The 19,969-nt window shown below is 41.7% G+C and overlaps 1 protein-coding gene across 11 annotated transcripts in view; it reads left to right on the top strand.

The window, feature by feature from the left end:
• The window catches only part of NAV1 (neuron navigator 1), a 269,078-nt gene extending 249,321 nt beyond the window's left edge, over positions 1–19,757 (top strand). For all 11 annotated transcript variants that reach the window (XM_077481467.1, XM_077481466.1, XM_077481464.1 and 8 more), the window contains 3 exons: positions 251–369; positions 4,407–4,604; positions 10,779–19,757. In XM_077481467.1, coding sequence (XP_077337593.1) covers positions 251–369; positions 4,407–4,604; positions 10,779–10,874 — 413 coding nt within the window. In that variant the 3' untranslated portion in view covers positions 10,875–19,757. The remainder of the gene's footprint in view (positions 1–250; positions 370–4,406; positions 4,605–10,778) is intronic.
• Positions 19,758–19,969: the final 212 nt, after the last annotated feature.

Here is a 19,969-nt window from a genome sequence, read left to right as displayed (position 1 = left end):
GCTGCATCGAAACTTCTATTTAGTATATGCTTTTTAATATTCTATTGGTGCACTCAATAAAGATTTGTGCTTCAATATGTGGAAAACAAAATATAGGCAGCAGTTCCGAAAGCAAAGCCCCTCTGTGTAACTAATGGCAGTAACCAAACTTTTTAATATACAGTATGCATATATGTATGTTTGTTCTTATTGTCTACTCTTTTTGTGCACAGAATAAAATTTGTTCTGTATGTCTGCTTGTGTTCCTTAGGCCCCTGCTTCTTCTTGTCCTGCCCAATCGGAATTGAAGATTTTCGTGTGTGGTTTATTGACCTATGGAACAACTCCATTATACCATACCTTCAAGAAGGTGCCAAAGATGGAATCAAGGCAAGTCCACTGAATGCATAATGTATCTATATATATATATATATATATATATATATATATATATATATATATATATATATATATATATTAATTTCTTAAGGGCCCAATGAATGTAGTAAGTGCTAAACCTTTCTTTAATCTGGAGAAAGGGGGCTTCTGTAATTAGTAGAGTGTCCATTAAAATAACTGCTTATTATTATTATGTCAGTGCATGAAATGAAATATCATTGTAATGCAGAATGCATTTCTGTTTTATAAATCATCATAATCTGGCATTAGTTTTTAATGACATTCTTTATAAAAGTGGGCTGTGAAATAATATCAGAAATATAAGGGCCAATTCACACTACATGCGGTAACAGGCGGTTTACTGCGTGGTAAAATGTCTGTCACCACAGGGACACACAGGAAACAATTGTCTCCTATGTGTCCCATTCACACTGCCATGCAGCCTAGCACTGCGCTGCAGAATGTTGCAGTAAAATTCAGACATGATCCATCACGAATAGATATTGTGGGGAGATGTGACTAAGGCCATTGCTTCCTGAGAGGTTTTGCTAGCAAGTTGCCTAGCTTATCTCTACTCTACTCTAAGGATAGGTAGACACATTAACCCACACAACCCACACCCAGCAGGCTGAACGAAAAAAATAATTGAGCGATCTATTGTGTTCTGACAGGGGGACTGCCCCCCACTAGAACACACTCAAGCACTCAAAGTAGCTGCCAGTGCTGGTTGGATGCTGGTTTTCCAGCCTGCTCGTTCCAGCAGAAGCTGGGCGTGAAACAGGCTTCTGTCGGACAGGCAGCATGTTCACACTGTCTGAATGTTGGCCGGTGAACCAATATTCGGAGGATTGTGTGTACCCAGCTTAATTGTACTTTTCATGTGTCCAACTCACAAGGTGATCTGTAACTCCTTTTAAATAATCTTTTATACAACTCTTGATGCATTTTAATCTAATTTCTGGTGACATATTAGGAATATATCCAGTGTCTGTAAAGAGAACTGCGGGGGGAGATTGGGTTGTTTGTTGTATGTAATTAACTTTGAAAATTACAACAAACGATACTTAATTTAAAAAAAGACAATGAGGCAGATTTACTTTATGATTTGTTCACACAAAAAAATGTGTAAAGATTGACCTACTATATCCACTCTTGTGAAAAGTAAAGTCTCTGTTTTCTTACTTCATCTGCACATGATTGGATAAATGAAGTGAATATTCACACAATTTATTCTCAAATTCTTTACTTATTCAATCACATTGTGTTGTTTAAAATGATAATAAAAGGTAAAAAAAAAAAAAAAACAGAAAACAAATATGTTGTACTTACCTGCTCTTTGTAGATTTTGCACAGAGCAGCCACGATCCTCCTCATCTGGGGCCCCCCACTGGCGCTTCTGGCTCCTCCCCCCTGCTGAGTGCCCCCATAGCAAGCCGTTTGCTATGGGGCATTCGTGTGTGCTCACTCCCTAGCCCTGATCTGTGTGTCCATAAGACACACAGAACAGGGCTCGGCCTTGCCTCCCGCTCCTCCTCACTGACTGTGATTGAGGACAGCGGGTGCCATATAGAAAACAGTCTAAAGGCCTCTTCCTCAGTCGTAGATATGCACACAACAGTTGGATCAACTCAGACGAATGTCACTTACTCTATGTTTTAGTTTGCCGGTGCCATTATTATTGTAAAATCGCCGCTTATGCCCCCTCCCACCCCTGCCAGTGTGATGTCCATGCTAGCACCGGCTCCTCACTGCTGCTGCCCAGGACAGAGCTGCTGTGACTGGGAGACAGAGCAGGCTCTTTGAGAAAATGCCACTCTCACCCCCCCCCCCCCCCTTGCTGTACAGTAACCAATGGAGAGGAATGCAGCCAGTTTTCTCCTCTCTCACTTCTGGATGTGCTACAAGCTGTGTGTTATTGGTTCCCCCATGCTTTCCCCCTCACTTCTGGGGAGAGTGAAGAACCAATCAGGGAGTAGTAGAGCTTCAACCAATCAAAGGTGGGGAGAACCCCTGCTATGCAGACACTGAGGATTCTGGGAAAAGTAGCCCTTAAAGCAACACAAGTCAATGGATATTGGATTAGCTGTGGACTTCTCTTCCCACAATTCCTTGTATATAGAGGAGGAGAGAACAGAACTTTTCCTGGGCAAAATCTACCGAGATCGAGAGACCAGCAGTGGGGAACAGTGTAGACCTGCAGCAGGGATCTGTGCACTTTGTGAGCTGTGAGACTGAGCCTGAGAGACTGAACCATAAGCGGTTGTTGTGGCTGGGAAATAGAACTGGGAAACCGGTTTCTGTGTGGGTCCACAACCAGGAAGAAGACCCGACGAGGAGCCAATCATATGGACTGAGACTGCTGGGGCAATTGACCGCTGAGTGTATGGAACCGGACTTGTGGCATGCCAGGGCTGGTGAGAGAAGCTACAGAGTTTGAAACCCTTGCTGCCCCCAAGTTACTGCTTACTTAAATGCCCCTATTTGAAGAGGTGGTCTACCTAAAAAAAAAATATTAAAAGCCAGCAGCTACAAATACTGCAGCTGCTGACTTTTAATAAATGGACACTTACCTGTCCCAGGGTCCAGCGATCGCTTGGCTCTCGGCAACTGCCGCCGTGATCCTCGGTGAGGGAACCAGGAAGTAAAACGTTGCGGCTTCACTTCCCGGTTCCCTACTGCGCATGCGTGAGTCGTGCTGCACATCCTAACGGGTCCTCGATATATCCTTCGACCCGTGTGTCCCAGCAGATGGAGGACAGGAAGAAGCGAAGACTCCCGTGGGAGTCTATGCCCGGAAGTGGGGGCAAATACCTGTCTTAGACAGGTATCTGCACCCCCCCCCTCCCCCTGAAAGGTGCCAAACGTGACACTGGAGGGGGGGAGGCTTCCGAAAAGCGGAGGTTCAATTTTTGTGTGAACCTCAGCATTAACAGCCCATTAGCCATCCTTTGTGTGCAGTCTTAAAGGGACAGTTACATGTGCACAACCAACAGAAGGGCCTCAACGAAAGCTGGCCAACATTGACGATTAGGTGCCAGGTACTTAGTTACCTTAGTTACTCAGTAATGCATACAACCACCCGTTTGTGGGGTTGTATGTATATATTGCACTCAAGGACACTTTTTGGGTAGCTATTGTAGGTAGTTAGGTTTCTTTCTGGCATTTATGCTTTCATTTTGTTAATGCTGTTCTTACTGATGTTGTGTAGAATACTGTAATGAGACTTAGCCTTATTGTGGCGTAAGTTAAAGCGGAACTCCACCCAAAAGGGGAAGCTCCACTTGTTTGCAGCCTCCCCCCTCCATTGCCGCATTTGACCAAAACCAGGTACCCGCTCCCACTTCCGGGTAAGATCGGCGATCTATGACATTTTTGGGGCCCCCCTCCCTGACCCTGCTGCCCTCTGGGGCACACAAAGATCCCAGAAGACAGCGGGACCATTCAGAAAATGCAGCATGACTCACGCATGCGCAGTTGGAAACTGACAGGTAAGTCTCCTTATAATAAAAGTCAGCAGCTACAGTATTTCTAGCTGCTGACTTTATTTATTTATTTATTTTTTACAGATTGGAGCTGCTCTTTAATAGCTGTAGGTTAGGCTAGCCTGCCCGTCAGTTACTCTAACATATTCTTCATCCTGTTTATTTGTTGTACGTATTTTATATTGCTTACTCTTCAGTAATACATGAATTTTTTACTTTTTAAGTTATTTGTGGTCTATTTTCTGTGTGCTAGGATAGAAAATTAAAGTATTAATGTTCTCGCTACACAGGTAACCAGGTGTGTTGTTGGGGACAGAGCAGGTTAAAGAGTTATGATTTTGAACAGAGAGCCTGTCATACTAAACAGCTCCTGTGGGGTAGCGCTACACATGTTACCAACTGTCGCTGGCATTGAAATGTCAGTTTTTAGTGGACTGACTATGATAATATTTTTTTTTTATATATTTATTACTATTGAAGTATAGAATGCTCTCAGTAAGAGATATTGACCTTGTCTTTCTCCGTCTTTCTCCGTTGTTTCTATAGGTACATGGACAGAGGGCTGCCTGGGAGGATCCTGTTGAGTGGGTTCGGGACACATTGCCTTGGCCTTTGGCACAACAGGATCAGTCAAAGTTGTTACATCTACCACAGCCCAGTACGGGGAGTCACATCTCAGCCTCGCCTCCCAGGGAACACACTGTGAAGGAATCACCTCCGGGTTCTTTGGAAACAGATCCTCTGGTATGTGCAAGAAATGAACCTGTGTGAGAGGTCCAATGATTCTTTGTGATGCATTAGCTTTAATAAATCAGCAGATGTCCAGTGTGTATTCTTTGGCTAAAGTAAAGAAAAATAAGACATGGCTGCCCACTGCCCTCTCTACTTTTTGCTCTTGCCATTGAGCCTTTAGCAGCCATAAGAGGCAATCCTCTCATTTTACTGGGATTAATTATGGTGACATTCACTAAAAAAATCATGCTATATGCAGTTGATATGTTACTGGTACTCAGGGACACAACTATATCTCTACAAGCATCCAAGTCCACTGTGGTAGCATTTGGCCAATACTCTAGCTTGACTATCAACTTGACAAATTCTGCACTTTTGCTGGATGGTGACACCACACAACCGGTTACATGCCCCATACCCATTACGTCTAAATTCAAGTACTTAGGAATATATATGACCTCTTCTCCACTAGATTATGGCTCCTCATCTCCCCATTATTAAACAGATTCCGCAGTAAAATAAAAATTTGGAATAAATTACCATTATCAGTTGCAGGAAAAACAAACCTCATAAAAATGATTTTAATGCCGCAGCTCTTTACTCTTTACAAAACTCCCCCAATGTTGTCCTTTTGAAAACCTCTAGGGTGGTGAACTCTATTTTTAGAAATCTGCTCTGGGGTAACCACCTGCCGAGAATCAAACTGGAGCAATTGCTAAGGCCCAAGGATCGGGGCAGCCTTGCCCTCACCAATCCCTAGCTCTATTATGTTTCGGCACAGCAATACTTAATTGGCCCTAGGTATGCTGCCACTCAACCTGTAGGGGAACATCTTTCTTCTACAACCTGGATTTTGCTTGCACGCACTCAGAGAGACTCAATCTCTGAGGGTCTTATGGCCCTTCTTTTTGCCAAACTAAACAAACTACCGACCTACACCCTCATTCAAAAATATGGAACAAGGCCAAAATATCTACAACATGGGTACACAAAGTATATGGAAAATGGTGAAACGCTTGAAAAAAGTCCAACGTGAGCCCAAAATATATTGCTGGCACAGACTCAACTGGCACAATGGGCACACAAAAGTATAGCCTGATATGAGGGTAATGATAACTACCTGGAGATAGCTAAGCTAATACATGGAGCTAGGTGGAAGCTATATGGTATACATAATATATCACAGATTTTTAAGGACGGGTCCTGCTATCATTTGCCTCTCTGCAAGCCCTATATTCATTACCTGCACACATGCTTTTTTATTATATACAGCTACGCAGGGCTGGACTTACCATTGGGCTTCACTGGGCTCAAGCCCATGGGCCCCGCCCGATAGGGGGCCCTGGTGAGATACATAGCCGAGTGTACTCGGCTTGGCTCCGCCTTGGGCAGGGCGCGCTTTCATGCCTGTAGGGCATGAGGCATGATGGGGTTTGGTTATAAAGTTAAACTGTGTTAACTAAGCTTTGGAGTGGAATACGTTCTTATTTGCATTTCATTATGTTAGTAGTTATGTGAATATTGACACAATCTTTATCAGTCACGTTAGTCTTTATTGACTTGCATTGTCTTGGACTGTAAAAATGATATATGTATATTTTTCTTATTTAAAAAAAGAAGTAAAGAAAAATATTTTGGTTCATAAGAAATATGATAAATACATGTAATAACTGTTTTTGTTTTCATTTAATAAGTCAGATGCAATAAGATCATTGCATGAACTCTAAAAAGGCCAACAACATTTCCACTTCTGTTATACCACATGTACATCCAGGTCACTAACAAATGCAATATATCTTACTTATCTTTCAAAAAAAGTTTGACTCCTGACAAGACTTTGTTTCTTATGCCGCGTACACACGTAGCAGACTATCCGAAGCAGACTTAGTCTGGCGGACTTTCCGCCGGACTGTCCGCCAGACTTTCCGAACGAGCTACCTGCCCACACACGGTACTTTTGCGGCAGACTAAGTCCGCCATACTTTTGAAATGAACGGACTCTCCCACACACACGGAGGAAAGTCCGCTCATTTTGAGCACGTCTCCAGGTAGCCAGGACCAGCGAAGGAGGCATTGCTGGCCCTGTCACCTAGTATGGACTTAAAGGGGAATCCCTACGCCAAAAACACGGCCAGATTGTCCGCCGAAATGCGAGTCCGGCGGACAGATTGGAGTGCAAAACTACTTTGTTAGTCCGCCGGACTTTTGGGTAAAAAAAAGTCCGCCTGAGCCCACACACGGACGGATTGTCCGGTGGACTTGAGTCCGCCTGACTTTTCCACCGGATGTTTGATCGTGTGTATGAGGCATTAGTTGTACAGAACCATACACAGGATCTTTATTGAAGGTGAATCTTTACCATGGGTTATATGCAGGTGCCTTTAGGTAATTGGACACTAGCAACAACATTTTGTTGGGACATCCCCTATATAAACCACTTCCACCTCTGTAATGCCTCTGGTTGAGTTAGCCACAGGGTACTATACAGGTCCAGGACCATGGCCTGCCAGCAGCAGAGCTCGGTCCCTGAAAACCTCTTAGGGGGATGCTCATCATGGAGGGCTAAGAAAGAATGGGGTTTAACAGGTATGACCATAAGTGAGGTGCTTCCTTTACTCTCAGTTCACTTACTGCTTTTTTCTTTCTGGACATGTATTCACAGCAGCAGCATCTCACAGTCACAGCAGTCAGTTATTTTACCTGGGTATTCAGTGGTCTGCAGTGCTTTGCACTAAAGACCTTACCCTCCATCCCCATACCATCACACATGACAGATCCATAGTGCAAGCAGAAGAAAGGGCCAGATGGCCTTGATAGCTCAGACTTGGTCCACAGCTTCAAGGGGGGTGGTAATTTATCTCCATAGGTCACTAGTACTCAGTTTGGATGATTGCCCCCAATCTGACTCCCTGCTTTACTTGGGGTACTCTACTGGCCTGTTGGCTGCACACTTTTCCTCCCTTTTTATCAAAAAAGGAGTTTTTGAGCAATGTCTGACTTTATAGGCAGAATTTCAGCCCTTTCAGAGGCCATTCATACCAGGGGTCACAAGGATGAAAATGTGTACTCCAGAAAGCTTTGAACAGCAATATCGTACTGAGGAATGTGTCATACAAAAGTGGACAGTTCCTGTAGTTGACTGCTTCTATGGCAGTCTGCCAGACCATTGCTGTCTGGATTAAGCGCATTGCCCAAGATCCTAAAGGATGCTTCAGTCCACAGTCAGTTACAGCTCTTATCAATGGCCAAATGGCCTTATGCTGCTGAATAAATGGCCTGTTGGATACACTTCACCAGATCTCCAGGATGAGTCTTCTCTCCATTCACATGCTCAGGATCCTTTGGCTGCTGGACGGTGGGCTTCCCATTTAAAAAAAGCCTTGAATGGCTGCTCTTTGAAGGTGAATGCCTGTTTGGCCCTTCCTTGGATTAGTATATCAAGGGGGGATAGAGTACTCACCTCCCCCAGAAAAAGAAGACTCAGCCTGCTACTAGAAGGTTTCTACTCCAGAGGCTAAAAAAAGATTCCTTTCATCGCTCTGTGACCTCCATTTCCAAATCAATGCCAGGAAGACATGGCCCTCCAACCTGGCTAAGGTTCGTTCCAAGCCCTCTTTTCAGTGATGGAATGCTACCACTCTTTAGAATGGGGGGACATCTGTAGGGCCTCTGATCCCAGGAAATCTCAGACATCTGCTTCCAGAGTGTCATTTCCAAGGGCTACAGTTTGCAGCTTTGGACTTTGCCTCCTCCCCGCTTTCTTCACGCAAATATTGGCAGCTCTTCTCACTGTCATTCAGCAGCTGCTGTCTCAGGGGATCATTACCCTTGTACTAAGGAAGAACACTTTCAAGGTTTCTACTTGGACCTCTTTGAAATTTCCAAGCCAAGTAGACGTGTTCATTCTGGATCTAAAGTCTCTCAACTTGTTTTTGTGGGTTTAGAAATTCTACATGGAAATTGCCAGATCAGTGATTGCCTCCCTCATTTCCCTCATTTCTTTGCTTCAGTAGACAATTGGGCTGTCAACTTGTACAAACCCATCTTTCTGTCCAAACTCTATTTCTGGTTTGCGATGGGCAACCAGTATTACCAATTTGTCACCCTTTCCTTTGGCCTACCCTGGGATAGACATCCATCCCTCTGCTCTCACATCAGGACCTCGATTCTTGCTTGCATGTGGGTTTTGAATCTCGTGGTTGCCTCCTTTGAAGCTGTACCTTCAGCCCAGCTTCACTCCAGAACATTGCAACATAACATTTTGGAAGTGTGGGAAAAACAAACCTGGTCTTTGGACCCCCCCATGTGTCTGGCCCACAAAGCCAGAATCTGCCTGGCCCAGTGAATTGCAAACCCTGCGCTTGAGTCAATGGAGCACTTTCCTGCAAAGACATGGAAGGTTCTCATGACGGATGCCAGCCTATCGAGCTGGCAAGGTGTTCTGAATGCCCTCTCTGTAAACAGAATTTGGTTTTCAGAGGAAGCCTGCCTTCTCATCAACATCCTAGACCTAAGGACAATTCAGTTGTCCCTTGAGTGCTATAGCCCTCAATTTTGAGGATATCCAACAAAAATGCAGCCAGACACTGCCACAGCTGTGGCCTACATCAACCATCAAAGGAACACCAGAGGTTGCCTGAAAGTTCTTTCTTCCCTTTGTCCTGCTCTGAAACATACAAAGGCAATTGCCTTCCACTGTCTTGACATGGTATGTGCCAGGCAACCAGTTTCCCTTTTTCCCTTCTTGTAGTGGACTCTCACAAGGGACCCCCTGCTTCTCACTCCACCCTTGCTAGGTGGATTAGACAAGTCATCTTTTGGAGCCTATAGTCTGAAGGATAAGGTTTCTCTCTTCCCTGTCACACTCCAGATATTTTAGTGCTTCCTGGGCTTTTTAGCATCAGGAATTTGTTTCTCAGATTTGCACGGCTGCCACCTGTTATTCTGTTCACACATTTGTTAGGTTCTACCAGGTAGATTTTTTAGTCTTTTATGATGCTAGTTTCAAGTGCAAGGTGCTACAGGCTTCTCACTGAGTTCTGAGTTCTGCTACTATTATATGGGCCTGTTGGCAATGTTGCTGTGTTGCCCAATCCTCATTGTACAGTACATGACACAGGTCCCTCAATAAAACAGGTTATCTCAGTGTGGGAGGGGTTATATTGGGGATGTCTTTGCAGCTCTTTTTGACAGTGTCCAGTCACCTGAAATTATCTGCATATAACACATACTCAAAACTAAAGACCCTGTGTACTGTACTCCAGTGGTTCTCAAACTCAGTCCTCAAGTATCCCCAGCAGGCCATGTTTTGGGAACTTCCTTTAGATAAAATAGCTGTCCAAAATACCAAGCCATTGACTCTGATATAAAGCACCAGTGCAAGATAAAGAAAAACCTGGTTGAGAACCACTGCTGTACGCCATGAAATGTATTTTACTGTTATTTTTATACAGCATGGGATTTCCTCATCCACTAACTCTCTACTCATTGGGATTGGAAGTAAACAGGCTCACTCTTTTTCTCAGTAGAGTGGGGATGGGTAAAACCACTGCCATTTTTATTGCAGTCTGAGTCCCTGGGGAGATTAACCTCATTTTGTCTGTGCCAAAGGGTGACACAGCAGTAAAAGCCTGGAAGAAGTTTCAAATTGTTTGGGCTGAAGTTAGGCTTATAACAGTTATTAAATAAACTATTATTCTAGATCAGATTAATCTGAGTGTACTAAGGGCATGAAAGGATTTGTTGTGCCTGACATGTGGTGCAGGATGGGTCCTAGATGTGGCTGGCTTTGTAACAGGGCACATTTCACAATGCAGTTAATTGCTGTCTATATTGAAGCCATTTTTTTTTTACTCACCAGCACTTTGCTTACTACTGAATGCTCCAAAAAAATTTCAACAACCCTCTGACATGTATTCAGCAGTTAGTGCAGTATAACTGATCATTGATTGACATTTACTATAAAAAGCAAATGTCTCTCTACTAAATATCTGACATCTTGCACTCAAGAGCCAAGAGATGCAGGATTACTCTGTGGGTGGCACATCAGTAATGGTTGTTAGTGTCAGCACTGAGCTTGTTGCTCTTCCTGAAAACATGACAAATGCTGCTGGGCTTTAATGTATTTTTAATTGTATCAGGCTGACAGCTTTTACATCCTGACACACTTTGTATTTTTGTTTACAGATGGCAATGCTATTAAAACTTCAAGAGGCTGCCAACTACATTGAGTCTCCAGACAGAGAAACCTTGTGTGACAGTGACCTCACTTCCACCATCTGAATGCCAATAGCCTGGCATTCCAAGGTTGATATTCCATTCAAAAACACCCATACCCACAAGAAATGGTGAAACTGGAAGTTCAATCTTGAGAGAGCAAGATTGGAGCATCTCAGAACTGAGTTTGGACTCACTTTATTACCCTTGATTCTACTTCAATAATTATGCTGCCCTACTTTGAAAACAGAAGGAGGAATCTTACAACACATTTAAACGTGGATTTTTATTTCTAATCTTTTTTCTTCATACAGCAGGTTTGAGGAGGAAAGTGGACTTATTTTGCAATTATATATTGTTTCCTATAAGTTAAGTTTATTTCTAAGGTTTCATTACTGGCGACCATCTAATCTCCACATGTAGTGTCTTCTTTGCCAAGGACAAAAGGCAGCAAGTGTTGGACAGTTATTTGTGGATGGAAATGGGAATGGAGGGTTTTTATTTTTAAGACTGTTAATAGTATAACTGTACTTCCTGGGTGCAACTAAATGTCAGATGGATCTGCAAATGATCATTCTTATGCCACTGTAGATGTGACATTCATGTGTCAGAATTTTTGGTCACCACCCATCTCAGAAGTGTGAAGTGCATTCCTACCGTCATATGCATTCCTCATACCATCTTTGTGTGGGAAATCCATTCGCCTTTATGTCCCCCAAACTTTTCTAAATTCAGAATGCAGTAGCATGCCAGACATTGTATTCTGAGACTATACCACCACCTATGGATGTGGGATTATTTAGGATTTAAGGTCAGCCTTACAGTTTTTTTATTTTAGATGTGCAAAAATGGGGGTATGTGATATTGTGGTGTAGGAGAGACCAGTGACAAACACATTGTGGAGCATGACGTGAATGTGCATATGATTACAATTACGAGCCTTACAAGAAGAACATGGGTACAATACAGGATTACATTATGCAACAGATACACTAGGGAGGAAATGTATGAGTAACAGACTCTATCCGTATATGGTTTTCCAAGAAATGTGAATTTTTCTTTCCATTTTTTCAATCTAATTTTTAGAATGCGTCCCAGAATGCCTTTGTTTTGGAAATGAGTCGGATCTCTGCTGTGTAAAGCTCTAGGCAGGTAATAAAATACACAAGACCTTAAAAGAATAGTCGGACAAGTTTAAACCAAGTGCTAAATACAAGAAAGCATTAAAGCATGAAAGATATTGCTCTCTTTAGCCAGTTCAGTATTATGAACAATTTATCGTTTACACCACATCAGTGTACAGGATCTAATGTGCATGCAGCCAGACCGTTGACTTTCTTAGCATGGAGTAAAGCCATCCAGCTCTAATGTACTAGCTAAACAGCACTCTACTTCCAGAATGACTTTATAGAAACCAGTGTGGCAGATACAAAGATAACTCTTTAAAATTGATGTCATAGAGGGCTCTTTACACACTGGAGCTGACATGTAAACAGAAGGAAGAATGCTCTCCTCTGATGCATGGGAAGGGCCAATAAATCCAAAAAAAAAAAAAGCTACCTCATGTTCAAGGAGTTACTTAAAAAATCTAAAATAAAAAATATTAAAGCAATGCCATGCTATTGCAAGACATGATTTTTTTTATTTTTTTTTGCCTTTACATTTATTGAGAAGCTTTACTGAACATTATCAGCTATTTCAGAATGCTTGTGGCCTTTAAGTTTGATTACTGAACAAAGGTTAGCCACGTGCAGGAGAATGTTGCCCTTGAAAATGAAAGCATTGTCTGCAGTGTACCTGTACAATGTTATGATTTTACAGGTGCTAATATCTTTGTATTACTTTTTATTGCTCAGGCTAATCGCAGTTTAAGTTTACTATTCTTTAGGCCCTGTAGATACAAATGTGCCCATTTCCTACCTTCATAGACCAGACTCTCCCTCACAGTGAGGAAGAGCATTTGCTTCTTTTTTTTTCCACGTCAGCTCTTCTTACAGTAAAGGTGTTATGTCATAAGTGCCCACAACAGTGCTGTTTCGATTATCACTGTACCTTGTGCTATTTAATCAACAGTTAAAGGTTAGTCTGCAGGAAAACCTACAGATTACTATTAATTTGCAAGATCCATATGGTACATTACTGGTAACTTGCACATTTTATGTCAAAGAACAAAATAAGGGTAATTTACAAACATGAAAACATGCAGTACCATTGAACAAATTCTGTTTTTCATGTTATGCCTGTCATAGGAACTGCATGGATTAGTTGTGGAAACCATTGCCTTCTCAAACACCCTTAATTAGCAGAATAGGTACAATTGCTTATTTTCCCAATACACTTACTTTATGTGCGGGCACTTCTAAAACTTTCCTATAGATGCCTTTTTACTATACCATATGCATTCTCTGTACTGGATGTTTATCCTGTAGTGCTAGTAGGTTGGATTTTTGGGTGTTTCCATATGTTTCGATGGTAGTTCCCGTAATTAAAATTCAGCAGTTTGTCTAATTTAGGAAATGAACAAGGAAGCACATTTGCACTTACTTAAAGCGGGAGTCCACCGGGACTCCGCGTTTTTTTTTTTTTTTTTAAAAGCCAGCAGCTACAAATACTGCAGCTGCTGACTTTTAAATAGTGACACTTACCTGTCCAGCGCGCCCGCGATGTCGGCACCCGAAGCCGATCGCTCGCTCGGCTGCCGGGTCCCGCCGCCATCTTGGGTATGGGAATCAGGAAATGGAGCCTTTCGGCTTCATTTCCCGGTTCCCTACTGCGCATGCGCGAGCCGCGCGGCGCAATCCGGATGGTCCCCGCTGCCTCTGGGAGCTGTGTGTTTCCCAGCAGGCAGCGGGGCACTTGCTGAAGGGGGCGGGCGCTTGCGGAACGGGGGCGTAACCTACGCTCGTTCCGCAGAGAGCTAGCCCGGAAGTGGGTGCAGTTACCTGGATTATCCAGGTAACTGCACCCCCCTCCCCCCTGAAAGGTGCCGATTGTGGCGCCGGAGGGGGGGGGATTCCGATGAGCGGAGGTCCATTTTAGGGTGGACCTCCGCTTTAAATGTGATGCCTGTCTAAAACAATTCCTGGTTTGTAAATTAAAAACTTTAAGAAAAGTCCAAATTTTCAAAGTAGAACATTATCAGGACTCTTTCCAATTTTAACTTTGTTCAGATTAATATATTACTGAAATATTGTTTTTATACAGACATTTTTTCAGTCTGCTTTTCTCTCCAATATCATATAGTATCTTAATAAGAACCACAAAATATAAAACACAAGTCCAAGTATATAACAGAGCTAATCATAAAATGTAAAGAAATACATGTAAAAGTTTCATCAGGTCTGAAAATTTAAAACATTTTCAGACTAAATTGCTATTCTACATGGTGGGAACAAGTACATTAAACACTTTATCAAACACTGCAGTCAGCTTCTTCATAGCTTAAAATGGCTGATTACAAACGAATAGGCTGCCATGCCTGCGTTTCCTGCAGAAAAAGGTGCTTACACCTTTTTCAAAACGTGGCCTGCAGGGAAATCGCATGGTCATTCCTGCACCCGCAAACACACTTAGTTTCTACATGCGTGGGAGTGCCATTCACAATGAATAGCAGCCCCGCGTGTATTCTCAGAGCAAGACGTTTTCACTGCAAGTGGTTGTAATTATGGGAAGCGCTGCAATTCCCACAGCCATGTGCATAGGTTTAAACCTAGCATTAAACTTAGTTGAATTTGAAATATCCAATATCATACTAAGATTTAAAAATTTTATAAAATATATAATAAATAAGACAACTTGTGTTTTAGGTTTAATGGTGCTTAAAATGTACAGCTAGTAAACTTTGTCTTTATTGAAGGTGGCACCAGTAAAAAAAGGCATCTCTCATGTAACAACGGTTTATAACCTTTCAGTCATCGTGGGCCATTGGTGAAAGTATGTGGCAGAAGTAACAGGCAAAGCAATTATTAACAGGCAAGGTCCTCTTGTCAAATTGATGGCTAGGCACTGCTGAACAGGAAGAGCTGAAAGTGCAATTTTTTAATGGATGCTTTCTGCTAGCATTGCACAATTTTATGTGTAATGCTAGCGTGCTGCAGAAACTGTACTTTTTTTGCAAATGTAATTGTGTGTACCCTCTTCAGGGCATCGTCATACTATTGATATATTGTAACCTGATTTGTCTTTTGATTTAAAGCACTCCACTTACCTAAATTGCTAAATTCTATACATTTTTTTAATCAATGCTGTAAATTGTGTTATTATGTATTTGTTGCACTTTATCATTTTCCGCATTGCTGGTCTCTGTGGTATAGCATAGATAAGCACTCCTGTGGGGGTGTCATTCAATAACTATAAGCTTTATGCAGTGTGGGGTAGGGGGAAGGCCATTGGCCCATGAATTTATAGATGGGCATAGACATTGGTGCTAAGATTAGGTGCTCATTGTCTTTCGGCTAGGAGGGGCTTGTGTACAGCTGTCTGATGCAAGTCGTCTCTTATTATTGGCAGTAATGTTTATTGTAGTAAACATCCCTTGGTGCTCACAACAGTGTCATCCCCTTGACATATAGTGTCATTACACCTACAGAAGGGATTAAATAACAGCCTTATGGTGTACAACAGTTTTGTGCATTTTGTACTGTAATTTGGGATGACATAGTAAAGAGTGAGCCCAACAATGCTATGATAATTAGTAAACTTTGTAAAAAAAAATCCAGAATGCTAGGAAATTTTAATGATTTAGAAACAAGCCTGAACTAGTATTAGAACTCACATGTGTTCAGCTAGTTTGTGAAATAATCTTAAAATTGATATTGTCAGCTCACTCTTACTATTGTTAACAGAGGCTACCCATGGCCATAAGAAAGTCTAAAAAGGCTCATTATTGTCTTCAGAACAATCTAATCTTGTTTCAGTCAAGCATGCAGGTTTATGATTCGGAGTCGGCCCTATCTCAGGGGAATAGCAGCCATCTGTGGAAATCAATTTTGGACAGTTGAGTTTTTCCTTGAGGTAAGACAACCCAGGGCCGTGTGCAAAGGTCACAAGGTGAATAGACATGAAACCAATTGCTTAGCAAACTGTCATTGGCCTGATTGGACACCAATCATCTTATGTCTATGGGTAGACAGAGAGCAGCACACAAATTGCAGATTCATGTTGTTAGCTGCCTGGGAGACAAAAAGTGAAGGTGACACTGTTAAGAGATCTTTCTCTGTGCCTCCCTCTATTTCCTATCACTGTGAGCATTTTTTTTTACGTGAAAAAATTTAAAAAAAAAAGAAAAAAAAGTGAAGTAGGAATTGTTCACCATTTGTCAGTTGTTATCAGTTATTATTCATGCAGAAGTAAAGGCATGTGTATAGTCAACACCTTATTTAGAACGGTATGCTTATTCTGTAATGCTCCTCCGAAAATTTGTTTTTGACATTATCATGCAAACACAAGAGGTACAGTGTGGGTACAGAAGCTCCAGATAATGTATTCAATGATGTCATTTGTATGTCTTCATAGACTACACTTGAACAGTTGGACAATTTAGTAATAATCTATTTTAGTTTTGTGTGTTATTACTGTCATTGCAAAGGACCCCTAAGCTTAAAACACTGGTTGGCACATAAAAAATAGCTACCGAAAACACTTGCATGTTGAAGATTGGTTTACATCACTGAGAGCTAGGTCCAGTTGTTTCAGTTGTGGTTTTAAAATCTAGAAAGTACGTTTAAAAAAAAAAAGGGTTCCCCTGCATGCACTAACCCATAACTATAAAAGTGATTCTTAAGTTGGCAGAACACTTAACCCTTCCACCATCGGTAGCTGTAACACTTCTCTTACCCAAAACTGAAAGCTACATCCAATATACCTGAAACCTAACCGTCAACACCCAAAGTAAACCCAGTCTCTACAATATCTATAAATTGTATGTACTTGTTTCCCCTCTAAAGAGTTCACAGTATTATCCCTGACAATACCTTTCTTGCTCCCTAAAAGACCAACACTATCTTTGTTTAAGCATCATCCAGAGTCAGTGTTATGATATTTCCAGTAAGTGAACACTTTGGGGAGTTAGGTGAGGAAATGCTTTTCTCCTGCCTTAAGCACACTGGGGACATCATTCCCCAGCATGATCTTCTCAGGGCTAGGCACTGTCAATTTGATGGGCCTCAGTAACTGCATTTAATTAAAAAAGGGACTAATTTTAGATATATTCTATTGCTGTATATTGTGGTGTGTCAGAAATTTGTTTATTCAGATTTAAAAGTTAGTAGTCGGTCTGCTTTAACCTAGCTCTTACACTTTTCCCAGTCATTCCCCTTATGTTAACCCTTAGGCCTCATTCACATGGGCATACTTAAGTGTATACCCGTGTGAGGGCTGTGTTTACCCACATGGGGATGTACAGGTGTTTTGAGCATCCCCATGCAGGCACTTACATTTATGCTAATTAGATTAGAGCGACCCCATGAACACAGCCACTGCTTCCAATTTCACCAGTGTGGTTGGCGCTCCCTGAACACTCACTGGCTGCATTCAGGGACCTGCACCCACTCAGCTATCTAATTGGGAGCTATGACTGTGTGCATGCAGCCGCTGCCTGCATGGGGATGTATGGAACACCTGTGTATCTCTGTGTGGGCATATGCCTAAGTACACCTGTGTAAATGAGGCCTTACCCAGACACTAAATTAACCCCTATCATTTAATCCCCTTCTTAACCTTAACCCTTAAGGCTCATTCATTTGAGCCCTTGCCCCATGGCAGATTTGTTTATTGATGGTCCTAGAATACAAATAAAACAATAAGCCAGTCTGAAATAGCTCATAATATAAAGAATCTTAAAGCTGATCTTCAGTCTTACCTTTAGCCTTGCACAGTTGTAAAGGCCCCTGTACAGAAGTTGCTTACTGATTTCACTAACCACTGTCAGTTTGTCACAGTATGTATTAGAAGCTGCAGCAAGTGTCCCATTTCAGGGTTGGAGGATATCCAGCATCCTCTAGTCCTTTCCCCGGCAGTCTGAATGTCCCTAGCCTTTCATTCATTGGATTTCACTTCTTTCTATCATAGAGGGTTAGCATTACATGTAGTCATTACCTATGGCAGTCTGACTAACATCCACTCATCAAGGCATTTTGATATTTACATAATTCCTCCCAGGAGCCAGACCACTGCTTGCATCAGGGCTGAGGGCCCTTGTGAGAAGTACTGAGGCAGGATTCTGTGATGCTTTCAGGAAGCTATGTACAACACTTTGCTGACCGCACCCACCAGCCATGATCTGCCATCATTGCATAGAGAAGCCCACAGATCCAGTAATGACATCACTGGTGTAAAATAAAGTATGTTTTGAAAATGAAAAGGTTTTATTAAAAAAAATAATTAGCATGTTTATGAGAGGGGAAGGTGAAACAAAGAAAGACAACATAAAAGCAGAATATAATTCAGCTCTAAATTCAGCTCTAAGCCTAGTACACACGGGCCGAATGTCGGGCTAAATCAGCCAGTTCAATAGAAACCTGCCAACATTTAGCCCATATGTGCTGCAGCCGATTCGACAGAAGCCGGTCATTTTGTTTTTTTGCAAGCTACTTCCAAAAACACTAATGCCATTTGTAAACCCCCCCCCCCCCCCCAAAGAAAACAAACAAACCACTAACTTACATTGCCCTAGACTCTGACATCCCCTAGAGTAATTGAGAGCTTGAAATCCTGCAGAAATACTCTTGCCATACCGGAAAGCACAGTTATGCCACCCCAAAGAATTATTATTTGTTTTTTCAGATGATGCAAGGTCCGCTTTTAACCCAAAATTGCCTAACCTGATTTTTTTTATTTGTGCAAATTACCTCCTCTTTCCCCATATACAGTTTCCCCATACAAAGGGGACATTCATTCGTTTATTCATGTCATGGCTAGATGTAATTTTAAGAAGTGGACAAAGAGAAAGGTACAAAAACACACAAAATTCAAAAGAGTTTTCTGAATTGAATCTGCAACTGCACTTTTTGCAAAGAGCTGCAATTTCAGATTTGCTTTCTGACCCATGTATCTCTGGTTTGGTGTTGTGTTAAACAAACATGAAGTCAACATGATTCTCAGTAACAAGAGGGGCTCCTCACCGGTGGTTGTTATTACAGTGTGAAGGGGTTCAGATTTTTTCTATCCATAAAACCCCTTTAATTTTTGGATACCACAGTGAGTACAATTTGTTTTAAAATTAATAGTGCAGAAATGGATTGCTTACATGATAACATGGGGGGGTACTTTTGTAGACAAATGATATAAAACCATACAAAGAATGCTACATTTATTATAAAAGTCTGGTTATTCAACAATGTAAGGTTATTTATGATGTAAGAGATGCAATCAGTATACCTGTAAAGATACAAATACTTTGAAACTGTAGGTAGCTATTTGTAATTATACTAAATACATATTGTTTGTGAAGAGAGAACTACATTACATGCAGCATTTAGGCTTGAAAATTACACACGATATTCATGTAAATCAATGAAAAGTGAATAATGTGACCAGATATTTACAGAAATATTCCTTTCTTTTTAAAAGTCAGATTTTCCGATCCTGCTTTATTTTTTATTTCCTTGACAAAAGATCAATTTACCTCAGCTACCACAGGTTTTTTCCCCCTCACAGGTGGCCTAGCAATTAAGTTTTGCTATTGGTTCCCTAGGCAGCGCAAGGTTTGACATGGTGCTGTATAAACCACTAACATCAGTGGCCTTAACTAAGGGGTACAATCCTCAAAATGTCACCTTTTTCACCATATCTGCACAAGTTTCTCCCTTGTTTACTGTTTTGTGTAATCCGGGTACAAAATGTCTGTATGTCAAAAATTTCAGGGGAGGAGGTAACATTCTGGTGACATGTAGCACGATGGCATTTTTTAGATGTGTTTATAAAGTTGTACCATTAAAAAAATGACCTTTTTTTTCTGTCTGTACACTGATCGGTAAACTGGTTTGTTGGTACAAATATGGGATTTGATATCCACTAAGCTAATTTTATTTTGTAGTCAGCTAGCATTGGTTGAAAGCTATGTAAGATCAGACATGGTTCTCTATATTGCAAACCTTCAGGCTGGGTTCACACTATTGCAAATTGGATGCGGATTTCCCTGTGGGTCTTTTGGTCCGTTTCAG

Source organism: Lithobates pipiens, unplaced genomic scaffold (assembly GCF_037356315.1).
Source record: "Lithobates pipiens isolate NorthernLeopardFrog02 unplaced genomic scaffold, aLitPip1_a1.2 Scaffold_16, whole genome shotgun sequence".
In the NCBI taxonomy this organism is placed as follows: Eukaryota; Metazoa; Chordata; class Amphibia; order Anura; family Ranidae; genus Lithobates; species Lithobates pipiens.
The sequence above is the reverse complement of the archived record's forward strand: the minus strand, read 5'-3'. Positions and strand labels throughout refer to the sequence as shown.